This window comes from Phaethon aethereus (assembly GCF_964289735.1).
Source record: "Phaethon aethereus genome assembly, chromosome: 2".
Classification (NCBI taxonomy): domain Eukaryota; kingdom Metazoa; phylum Chordata; class Aves; order Phaethontiformes; family Phaethontidae; genus Phaethon; species Phaethon aethereus.
The window spans coordinates 6423855-6436252 of record NC_138582.1 but is presented as its reverse complement, the minus strand read 5'-3'; the positions used below and the strand labels follow the sequence as shown (position 1 = coordinate 6436252).

At 41.7% G+C, this 12398-nt stretch overlaps 1 protein-coding gene across 1 annotated transcript in view; it reads right to left on the bottom strand.

Annotated features, from left to right (window-relative positions):
- FAM135B (family with sequence similarity 135 member B) overlaps positions 1-12398 on the bottom strand; it is a gene marked incomplete at both ends in the record, with an annotated part of 148296 nt that overhangs the window by 105907 nt on the left and 29991 nt on the right. The window contains one exon of the mRNA XM_081996627.1: positions 5330-5409. Coding sequence (XP_081852753.1) covers positions 5330-5409 — 80 coding nt within the window. The remainder of the gene's footprint in view (positions 1-5329; positions 5410-12398) is intronic.

Sequence of the window (12398 nt, the reverse complement as noted above, 5' to 3'; positions counted from 1 at the left end):
GAAAGAGGATTGAGACATGCACACAGAAGTAGCACGTCAGTCAGGGGTATCTTTAGTTTACTCCTTTTCATCTTTTTACTGTGTTTCTTTCTTCTTATCTCTTGGAATATCATGGAATTAGCTCTGTTCAGATTGTTCTGTTTAGATTCTTAAAATGCCTGACCACCTCTTTTGATCTCACACCTAATGAGGTTTTCTAAGACAACTCATCCGCAAAATAACTTCTCTTACAGTAAGGTTCCCTCTGGATATAATTTGTCAGGTATGCTTCATTTTACATATAAAATACATATTTATTTTCAGATTACTTTAGTAAGCTTTGAAAACAAAACCATGTGTTTGCTAAAACATGAATCTCTTCCCCCCCTTTTCTCATGCTTCAAAACCAGTAAGCTTATCTTCACTTAATGGAGGCAGAAATTACCTTTCAAAAAGTTATTGAAACTGATGACTGCAATTTCAAAGTGTTCCACAAGTCATGGTGCTGTTTCTTCTTGCTCTAATGAGCAACTAACTGCAAGTGCTTGTTTTGACTGCATTAAGAAGCCATGTACAAGAAAAGGATTTTCTTTAATAATCCAAGCAGAATTCCTTCACTGGAACTTCTTCAAGATATCCAAACACTAATAAAGAGATTAGGATCACTAACTGTTATTAAAAACAGGAACAGTTAGTTAAAGGGCATATCAGAAACTTAAATAGCCCTTCAAATTACGTCTTAGGTGCAAGGTAGTCACAGATCAACATTTAATTTATAGGAAAAGGCATTCAGTGTGGGTGATGATGAACTTGTACAGCACAATGCAGACACAGGTTACAGCAATGTTCTTCATTTTCTGATACTCTCTCCTACTTTCCCTTTTGCACATCACAATTTCAATTATGCTAATTTTTTCTTGTCACCTAATGTCAGATATTCCATTTTATGAAAAAGCATCAAACTGTGTACGTGAAACACCTCTATATCACCAGTCAAAAGACTTAATGTGTAATGACAGTCACAGCTACCTTTTCTTGACTTGTCTGGAACAAATATCACACCTGAACTCCCCTACCTTATATCAGGTAGATGAAGAATGAACTGCCTTCCTTGGCTGTGTTTGGCTTTCTGTACTGTTAGACAATAATCCAATTTCATTACTTAAAATTAGATGGAACTGCTACAATTTAATAAAGATTAGCCTGGCAGGTAATAATTTTTCTTAAAAACTTCTTATTACTTGCAATTAGATTTTCAGGCCAAGTTTTCAAAAGTGTTTGTCTATTCAAAAAGTTTCGAAAATCATTAATGTGGTTCTTCTGGATGAGAGAATTAAAGGAAATCTGGACACAAATTGAAGTCCTAAGTAATTTCTTTAGTTATATGCCATGCAAAATATTTTTTTTCTTAATGTTCACCCACCAAAACAATTTCCTTGTCCTGTAAGGTAAACAGCTAGTCTAGTTGATAGGCAAGCAGCTATCTGTGGTTGCAGTATGAGAATGAGGCATAGTGGGTCTAAAAACAGAACTTATAAAAAAACCTTTCTGCAACTTTCACTAATAAAGAATAATTGTCTCTCAAAACAATACTACATCCAGGTGGTATGTAGACTACTTCAAAACACTGCAGAGAAAATTACTATATATACTTTTCCTGAGATTTGGCTTAGCTGGCATCTTCATCAGTGTAATTCACCCTCATATTCTTCATAGGCAATAATGTTGCTAAGGTTTACCCCATGCACACCATCTTCCTTAAGTAATCCTCATCTATACTTTTCTCCACCATTCTCCACTCTTTCAGGTGTAAATCAAGATAAAAGAGCTAATCCTAACTGTTTCTGACCAGTGTTATTTCTCCCAGTGTTTTGACCAATGATCTTGGGTGCTTATGGACAAACTTTAAAAGAAAAATGTTTTAAAGATATGTTTTTAAGATAAGCTCCTGCAGTCTTTCATCTTGTATCTACAGCCTCAAAATCAATGAATGACTGCATTTATGTAACTTTTACAAATCCTTGTCCCAAAATTTATACGGTAGCCTAAAAACTTATGGAATACACTTAGTGGATCACAAAATTAGCCAAGGAGCTAATTGTACAACTGTGCTACGGTGGGATGGCATATTCACTTTCACAATCCTTTAGCTGTTCATGCTTGAGTCATGCAGATTCAGCCCACTGCATGTTTCAGGTGGACACCTTCACAGGGCAACTTCAACAAGCTATGCTGCTGAAGAGCACCAGAGGCAAAAGCCCCATAAATCTGCTCAGAAAGGCGTTTCTAGAGTTTAGCTTTAAGAGATGTCTGTATTGGCTCAGCCCTGCAGAACTCATGCTGAGGCCAATGAAATATGTGCTGTTATGAGCTGCACAAGAACAAGCAGAGAGCATAATTTGTTCTTTATAAGCCAAAAGCAGGATGCATCAGTCGTGATATCTATTCAAAGACAGGAAGTTAAATTTCAGGGGGGTTGAAAACCTGCATGAGAGCAACTAAAGACTGTGCATAAGCCTTGTTCCCTCTTTCCTTCTCATTGCTGAAAGCCACCAGCCACCAATCTTCTATTGTCTTTAAGGAAACCCACCTTGCTAGAAATGCTTAGGAGTATGAATTAAGTGTATACATTTTTATGAATATATATATATGCAAATGTACATATGGTACATGGCATATTTATGTTCATACAGCCTGACTCAACACAAACTAATGTGCAACCTTCATGGCCTAAGTGACCAAACCATGGGGGCTACTGGGCTCCAGCAGAGCTCCCCCTCGCTTTGACTGGGGCACATAGCCCATTCTCTTCCCACAATGTAGACAGGATACGGCCAGCCTGTGGACCATGTAGCAGGTCGTCAAGGCTGCCTGTAAAACCTGTCGGTCCTGTGCCAGGAATGGAATCCTTGCTCTTCGGATTTGTCTGGCAACCACCAAGGCAGTGCCTGATACAGGCTTCAGCTTTCCCTCTGCTGAATTCTTGAAAACTACTTTTTTTTGACCTCTGCTGCTGAAAATATCTAGCGGGAAGCAAATATCACTAATGCTGTCAGTTCCCAAGTTTTTTTTTTAAACATGGCAAAATTTAGTAAAAATAAAAGGCCACATGCACTGGAAGATAAATGTTACCTCTTATTTATTTTATATATTTACATATGTTATATACTTATGTATTTTATATATTTTATTACTGCATATATTCACAGATGTTACTTTATAAGTTTACATAATTTTTTTCAAAATATATTCTCAGTCCTCATAGATCCTACGAACCTGATAAAGAAAAGATTAAGAATATTTCCTTTAAACCAAACTCATGAACCCGACTTGTTTTGCATTCATTCTTGTGAGGTAGGAGTTTAATCACTATTTTATAACACCCTTGTTTTGCTGTGATACTACTTTAATAGGGGTGACTTACTGAAACATGCACAGCAATCGAATCAGTCCTATCCCAGCTATCCCTGTACAGAGAGAGATCAGTGGCATGAGAACAGAAAGAACATTATGGCCTGTTTGCCTTTAGGTTCAGTCCCATTAAATGATTCTCTCTTGCAGGCCTATGAAATCAATTAGGAAGTACTTGTGAAGATAGCCAAGGAAAAACTGTTTAAAGCCTTAAGAGCTTAAATACCCCCTGTCTTGATGTTAGCCCTATAAAGCTATTAGACTCTGTTCTGGATTGCATTAGCACTATGAAAGTCAGTTGCTAATCCTGTAACCGCAGTGCCTGCCTCGCTTGTCTCCTGCCCATGCTTTTACATTAATTGTTTCTAGCAGAGGTGAAAGCAGATGGGACACTGAAGATGTATCAGGCAGAAGAAAATACTAATCTGAATAATAAGTAAATATAGAAAATGGTTGAGCTGCTAGATGCTTCCCCTATAGAGCCAGTGCCAAGGCCGAGCCCATCAGCAACAGTGGCAGCACCTCTGGGAGAGCAGAGTTAAGAAGCTGAGAAAGAAAACTGTGCGGAGGAGTGAGAATACGTGAAACAAGTTGTTCCAGGCGCCGGAGCAGAGGGTCCCCGGCAGCCCTGGGGGAAGCCCACGGGGAGGCCGGCTGTGCCCCTGCGGCCATGGAGCTCCACGGGGGAGCAGATCTGCACCCGCACCCGGGGAGGGCCCCACGCCGGGGCAGGGGAATGCCCGAAGGAGGCCATGACCCCGTGGGCAGCCCGCGCTGGGGCCGGCTCCTGGCAGGGCCTGTGGCCCCGTGGGGAGAGAGAGGAGCCCCGGCTGGAGCAGGTTTGCTGGCAGGACCTGGGACCCCGCGGGGGCCAGGCTGGAGCAGCCTGTTCCTGAAGGACGGCACCCATGGTGGGACCCAGGCTGGAGCAGCCCGTTCCTGAAGGACGGCACCCGTGGGGGGACCCAGGCTGGAGCAGCCCGTTCCTGAAGGACGGCACCCGTGGGGGGACCCAGGCTGGAGCAGCCCGTTCCTGAAGGACGGCACCCGTGGGGGGACCCGGGCTGGAGCAGCCTGTTCCTGAAGGACAGCACCCGTGGGGGGACCCAGGCTGGAGCAGCTCGTGAAGAACAGCAGCCCGTGGGAAGGACTCACGCTGGAGAAGTCCATGCAGGACTGTCTCCCGTGGGAGGGACCCCAGGCTGGAGCAGGGCAGAGGGTGAGGAGCCTCCCCCTGAGGAGGAAGGAGCGGCAGAGACAGCGTATGATGAACTGACCACAACCCCCATTCCCCGTCCCCCTGCGCCGCTCGGGGGGAGGAGGGAGAGAAATGGGGAGTGAAGCTGAGCCCAGGAAGAAGGGAAGGGTGGGGGGAGGTGTTTTAAGATTTGGTTTTATTTTTTATTAACCTACTCTGATTTTAATATTAATAAATTAAATTAATTTCCCCAAGTCGAGTCTGTTTTGCCCATGACAGTAACTGCAGAATGATCTGTCCCTGTCCTTATCTCGACCCATGAGCCTTTCGCGATATTTTTTGTTTGTCCAGCCGAGGAGGGGAGTGATCTGTTAGCTTGGTGGGCACCTGGCACCCTGCCAGGCTCAATCCACTATACACTGAAACAATTTTCATCCAGAATTCATTTACAACACTAAATCAACTCTTTCCATTGCCACCAAGGAAAGCCACATATAAGAGAAACTGCTGATGAGAGGCAAGATGGCGAGAATTTCTTCTACTTTTCTGACAGACACAAACACTAAAACTCAAGCCCAACTCAGCCCAAATCTATACCAGAACAGGGAGCTGAATAGCCACCGATCATCAGGGAAATCCAGGTTCGGATCCAAATCCAGGCTCACCCGCTCCCCACACACACTCTCTTCCTCCATGCTGCCCCACTTCCAGCCATGTCACATCCCTCTGGGACCTGCTTACCTGTCTGTCCTGCAATCGTAGCAAACAGCCTGTGGGGAATCCTGGATGGGATCTTCAGCCCAGCTCTTATCTGGTAATATCTGGGGAGAAAAAATTAGAAATGACATGCTCTTAGATAGGTCACCACTTGATCCAACCTAAAATTCTGTGAGAAGACAACCTGGGCTTCACTTCAAACAGAAATGCTCAAGAGAACAGGCATGCTCAGAAATAGCGAGTCTTTCCTTCTGCTTTTTAGTTTTAACTAAAGTAGGTTTATACTGGCCCCTCCTATTTTACAGCAGGCAGAGTGGACACAATGGTCTGATGTGTGACTAATGAGGGAAGATTGGGAAAAGCTCTTGGCTTCTTGTAGGGAAAAGAGACACAGAGAAATATCTACGATAAAAGGCAGCGAGATCAGACAAGGAGTGACAAAAAATTTAATATCAAAGAAAGAGGAAACTTCTGTGGAATAAATGTGCTAATCTCACATCTAGGAAAATTCAATTTGTACATAGTGATTAGCATTCTGCTGTTTCATATTGAGGCTACCATATCATGAAAATGTTAGTGTTAATCATCTCTAAACCAGCTGTATTCTAGTTATTTGCTACCCCATGGGTGATCACGATGTTAGATGAAGGAAGACAGAAGAAGTAAACATCAGAAATTTCACCAGCTTAAGTTACACATGGTGCAGGTTACTTTAGAAAGTTTGCAAATATGAGCCCAGTCTAAACAGAGAAAAAAACTCATCCCAGTCTTCCCTTAGCACCACTTTTCAGTACTGTGCCTGATCCACTGCACTGTAGCTCAGGATACCTCCACCTGGCTGCAGATCTCCCGCTGACCTGCTGTAACACCATGTTGGTGTCAGTCTCCCTTTCTCAGCATTTTCCCTCCTACCCTCTGTTTGGTCTATTTGTTTATAAATGCCTCATATCTCACAAGCATTTGCAGATACTTTCAGCCTTTTGTGTCTAAGCCTCTAAATACAAAAATAAAACTCAAATTATTAACTATAAAGGTCTACCCAGCACCTAAAGTTATTATGACACTTAGCAAATTATTTCCTCAGAAGGGTATAACCATATGTGGAAATAAACAACTAGTTTTTTGTGAACTGCTGTGTAAACAACATTTCATACACGTTATGCTTACCAACAAAATCTTTGCTAGGGATGTAATAGTGGATAAACTAGATCTGTCTCTGCTAGGTTAAAAGCTGAAGAAAGGGGTTTGATGGGGAGAAAAAAAAACACTTCAGAGGCAATTGTGTCATGGTCCTTCACAGCTGAAAGCTCACGTTACGCGACCTACTCCAACTGGTAGAAACCCGCCAACTTGGGTGTAATTCCAGCACAACCTTTGACATTTTTAGGTATCTGTTTTAGGCAAGAACTTGGGCATACAAACTCTGCATTTACATTTTAGTTTTCAGAAAAGAAATAAAAGAAGCTCAGATTCTAAATACACACAGTATCTAGTTAAAAAAAACAGCAACCAAATCTAAACTGCCTGATCTTTCTCTTCCTTATGCTGTCCTTACACTATGGTAGGAGTTTGCTAATTAATACTATTGCGCTCGATGTCTTCCAGTGCAAGTGCAAGAATTGTGCCTTAAGACCCTTAGCATTTTCTTTACAATTATATGCAATAAAATTTTTAACTGAGAAAAATACCCTATTTGGACTACCCATACAGTCTATTTCCAAATAACAGCAACGTGGAGGTTTGGCACAGCAGTGTAAGAGAATGCTCCTCAGTATGCAGGTATCAGTATTTTAGTACATATCCATTCCACTAGACTTATTCCTAAGAATATCATCCTAAACTATCTGGATACATCTTTTAGATTTTTTGCTGCTTAAGATTGTGGTGGGTTATCCTTGGCTAAAGGCCAAATTCCAACCCAGATGCTCTCTCACTCCTCCTCATGAACAGGTCAGCGGGGGAAAATAGGATGAAGGGAGATGACTTAGCAGTTGCTGTCACAGGCAAAACAGACTCAACTTGAGGAAAATAAATTTAATTTATTCACAATAAGAAACAAAACTCAACATTGAAACAACATCTCCCCCCACCTCCTTCTTCCCAGGCTCAGCTTCACTCTTTCTGACTCCTGTCCTCCAAAGCAGCTCAGTGGGATGGGGATGGGCATTACAGTCAGTCCATAATGGCCCCTCTGCCATTCCTCCCTCCTCACACATTCCCTGCTCCAATGTAGACCCTTCCACAGGCTGCGGTTCCATCAGGAAATATCCAGCTGGCTACCTACTGCCACACTATGATAATGTCTGTTTTCCCTCGTCATGTGTCTCATGTTCAGAATCGTCTCAAGCAGCCCTAACACTTTCATTAGGAAACTGATTTCCAGCGGCTTAGCTGGTGCTCCCGATTAAGCCACCTAAAGCCGGGGAGACTATACATAGGTGTCTAAGGCACCAGTTTCAATGACCACGTAGTCAAAACTCTCAGCAGTCTTCAGCTCCTAAGAGGGGATGCTGGGCAGACCCTGGCTTCACTTATTGTCCAGACTAGGACTGCTGACTACAATACAGCCTTGGATATCAAAAACACATGAAGGTACCTCAATACTGATGACTTCATAACAATATTATTTCCACCCTTTGTTATTTCCTTTTAGAAATGGACTAGGTGTAATGTCGTAAAGCAGCTAGGTCTTCATCTTATTTTAACCTTTCCCTGTTCATCCCCTGAATTTTGGCAAATTCATTTGAATGTCAGAGATATTCTAGAAGACATAAATAGACATTTTCCTGTGTACCCACCAAGTTTGACTGCTCAAAACAAAAACTGCATAGAAAAGTCATAGAAACCTAAGGAACTCTCAGATTAAGGTTAAACTCTAAGGTTAAAGGCCCAGATGTAAAGAGAATCTGGAGACTTGTAAGGTCTGCAGTTACTGAGGAATGCAGCCAAAGATGTCACTCGTTTTATAAGAGAGCAAACGTTTTCATTCTTAATAAAAAGAATGACACTAAACACTGAATAATAAACAATTTATTGCAGATGGTTTGGCACCTGATGTCAAAAGGTCTGGCCTTGCATAAAGCAATGTTGGTATAAACCATCATGGAATTAGATACATTCATCCTAAAGAAAGACTTCAGAGAATAGTCCTGCGCCCAGAAGACACAAGAGGCTTCTGAATATCCTGTTGTTTTAAGATTTGTGCAATTGTGCATACATGTGCATTGCAGTGCCTTGCACCTCAAGGTAGTGACACTGTTGGTCAATGAGACTAATGGCAGAGAAGGACGGTGATGTAGAGGACCTCAGATCAAAGTCCCGCAATATCCCAGTGACATTCATGGAAACTAACTCACAGGGCAGTGAAAGTGTTAAAGGCTCAAACCCAAAGATTAAATTAAAATTTAATTAGAAATAGAAATGTTCATAATTTACCAGTATCTTCCTTTTAAAATTGAATAGTTTCCCCAAAAATCTTTGTGAACATGCAATTTTTTAATGAAATTTCAGGATAAACGTTAGCAACAGCTCCAAAGGAGGTTATAAATATCACAAGCAGAATATGAGCAACGAACACCTTCACCTTACATGGCCGGAAAAAGCTAAAGACATCCTCACTTGAGTTTCACCAGACCTCTTGTTATCCAGTTAAAATAAACAACCTTCATACAGGCAACTGAATAAAACCCATTACTTTTTTTTTTCTATTTTTATACCACATATCAATATTTAAATCATAAGGCAGGCAAATATTATCCATTCCTCCTCAGAGTTTCCTGAGTCTCTGCAGGAAGGGAGGAATTGTGAAACAGTGATTTTGTGCCTAAGTAAAAACATAAAAATGAAAGCTCCTGCTCCCGCACTGTGATGTTGGCAGTTACTTCACAATAATTGGTGCATTTTGAGGAGAGTTTTCCTGATCAAAATACAGGCTACTACAAGACTCAGAGTCCCATACATTTTCTTCAGCAGCAAACATAAATAAATATCTCCATTTCCCCACTCCACTACCGTGCATACTTCTTAGTTGTGCCAGTACAAGTAACAGTGAGACCAAGATGTAAAACAGAACCATGTTAATGTGAGCACAAATAACAAATAAAGCACTGTTTTTATCAGTACCTCTACAAAAATCCACACTGTTGTATGTCTGAATACCGTGCTCAGTCCCTGTTAACAGGACAGAAGATGGAAAATGTTATTTACATGCTAAGGCCACTCATTCTGCTACAGTGAGGTACTGTCTGAACTAGAAATGGCATAAATCATGCTGAGAAGCAACAGGTACGGCTGACCATAAGTGTTTCTGGTTTTCCTCAGAATGAAGCAAACCCTCTCCAGCTGCCTCTAAATAGTCTCATCAGGAAGTGGCCTCATAGGCTGATCATCCTCAGCAGCCTCTTCTAATCCATCCAAGCAAAAGAGGGATTAGTTTAGTGGCCTGAGCTTTCCTAGAGTATGTATGACCTGTTCTCACCTGAGTGGAACATTTGTTGTGTGGACACTGTGGCAACAGACCCTTGAGGATGAGCTGCTATCTGGGTGGAGGCAATTGCACAGACATGGCTTATCCTTCTTTGTGTAAGTAGCTGCTGTCTGTATTTCAGGCTTGGGAGGAAATCCTACAGACAAATCTCTGCCCAGCTGAGTGAAACTCTCCAAAACGATATGAGGCATGAACAGAAAAATTACAAAGAATAGGAACAGGACCTGGAGGTCAAAATCTACACCTGGGGAAAAAAACAAAACAAAACAAAAAACAAACTGAAAAATCAGGATGAGGTAAAAGTTGCAAAAGCCACCAAAATAGTTACAGGAGGTCCTCCACCACATATGTGCAGGAAAGAACAGTCTGATAGTGATATGGGACTGATGGTAATGATAAATGAGAAATTGTCTCCAAAAAGAAGAAGCTATTTTGCCTTGCTTCTTACCTTTTTTTTATGAAGAGCACAGACAGGAAGGCTAAAGTGGAGTACAAAGCTTTGAAAAAGATCACAGTCAAGGTGCCAAAATCAAAGAGGTTAGCACCCTTAGTGAAGGTAAAGCTGGAGAACCTTGGCAGAAATGGCATGTGAACTGGACGCTCAGTAATATAGGCTTACAACAAATCCAAGAAACTGGTAAAGGTACAGAAGGGCTGGTGATGTGCAGAAGTTAAACAGTCATTTTGCAAAGGGGTGAACTGGTCAGCACTATGGGCCCTGAGTGTGGTCCCAGAAATACGTAAGGTTTTACAGCAGATTTTGAAGGAAAGACTTATCAAGAAATTAATGAGAAATTGCCATAAAATTCCTGCTTTATTACAATTAAGCTAAGTCTGGTTCAGTAGAATTAGTCTAGGTAAGTACCTCTCTTTGAGTAAACATCTGGTTTGTGGTGTGTTTTTTTTTTTAAATACAAGAGCAGTGCAGAAAAGCTTATTTAGACTGCAGTAAAGTAGGGAGACCATGGAAAACCGCCAGTTAATGTGGAACAGGCACTTTGAAGGCAAGATGAGAAAACAGCAAGCTGATTTTACGAAAAGAACTAAAGGAACTTGGAACACTTAACTCAGCAAAACACAGAGCAATCAGATCCCGTCTCGATCTATAAATACATTGTGAGGAAAAGCATCAGGAAGGAAGAAGAAAAGTGAGATACAAGAAAGTACAACATTGGCACAAGAAAAAACACATATAGACTGCCCATGAATAAGTGCAATTTAGAAATAAGAAGCTGTAGCTGGCAAAGGAGCAAGACTGTGAAACAACCTCTTAACAGAAGCAAGAATGAAAAAGCCAATTTACTTTTAGGGGAAGTTCAGCAAATTTCCTAAAGATTCTTAGGACATGGATCCTTGTATTTGCAGGATGGATGTTATTTACACAGGCAGTGCATACCAGTCCAAGTCCCTTCTCTCCTACAAGACAACCTGTGTGGGTCACCCTAGTAGCAATGAATTTGCCATCACCACCTTCACTGGCCATTTGTAAATTATTCATCTTTAAAATTAAATAGATAATTTGAATATTAACTTTGTTTTCCTGTGCCTGGACACACATTGATCCCCGATGACTTGTAGTGACTCACCTAGGGTGCTGACATTAAAACCTTCCTCGGGAGCATGACCTCCATTAACAGACACTGGTGACACTGCCTCCTCTTGCCTTCCACTCTCACCTTTCAGCCTCTCAGCACTGCGGTGGCCAGTCCTCCTCTCAGGAGCACCAAGATCACTCTCAGATGTTAAGTGCTCACTCAGTGATCAAGAGGTGCAAAGGTTGGGTTTTTTTGCTGTCTTTTTTAATTATTACACTGCATACAAATACACAGAGGAAATATTTACTTTTAGGAGAATAAAATGTTTCTGCTTCAGATAATTCATTGTGCCATCTCTCGTGATCTAACCATACCACAGGGCAGTAACTAACCCCAAAGGATTTACATTAAAAACAGCAGAGACATATGTCAAGGGACAAGCTGGTACCAGCTTTGTTACTGACACTTTAAACTCCATCCTTCCCTTGCTTCCTCCTCTCAGATCAATGCCAGAGCTTCACAGTTCTCTTCTAGTCCTGCAAGCTGCTGTCTGCTTGTCTTCCCCTGCCATGGACTGCTATAATGGCATTGTAGAGCCTAAGTTAAGAAGGAATGACTAGTTTGCGAGAGAGCATTTGTTGGGTAATATTGATGCATCACATAACCGAACTAGATCACTCCCACCAGGAGCCCTGACAGATCAGGCTGCCCCTCCCTGATCATTCCTGCAGCATGGAAATTAAAAAGATTGGCTCAGTAACGCTGTCATAGGAGCCAGACAAGTTCAAAACTACATAGCCTCCGCCTGAATTGAATTATACCTGACCAACTGGAAGGCTCAAAATTTCATTCTAAGTTAGGCTACATTTTAATATACAACCCTTAAACTAATACACACTGCAAACAAACTAGCTGTATGCTTAAGCCTGATCAGTCAGCCTAGAGTTTATGTTGCTCCTCAGATCAGAGTTGGAGTTGCCCTCCATCAGCCCATCAACAAAACTTCTCTGTTGAATTACTGCTGCTGCGGAGCCGAGGCAGCACACTGTTTTGAAAGTCAGTGAAGTAAAGC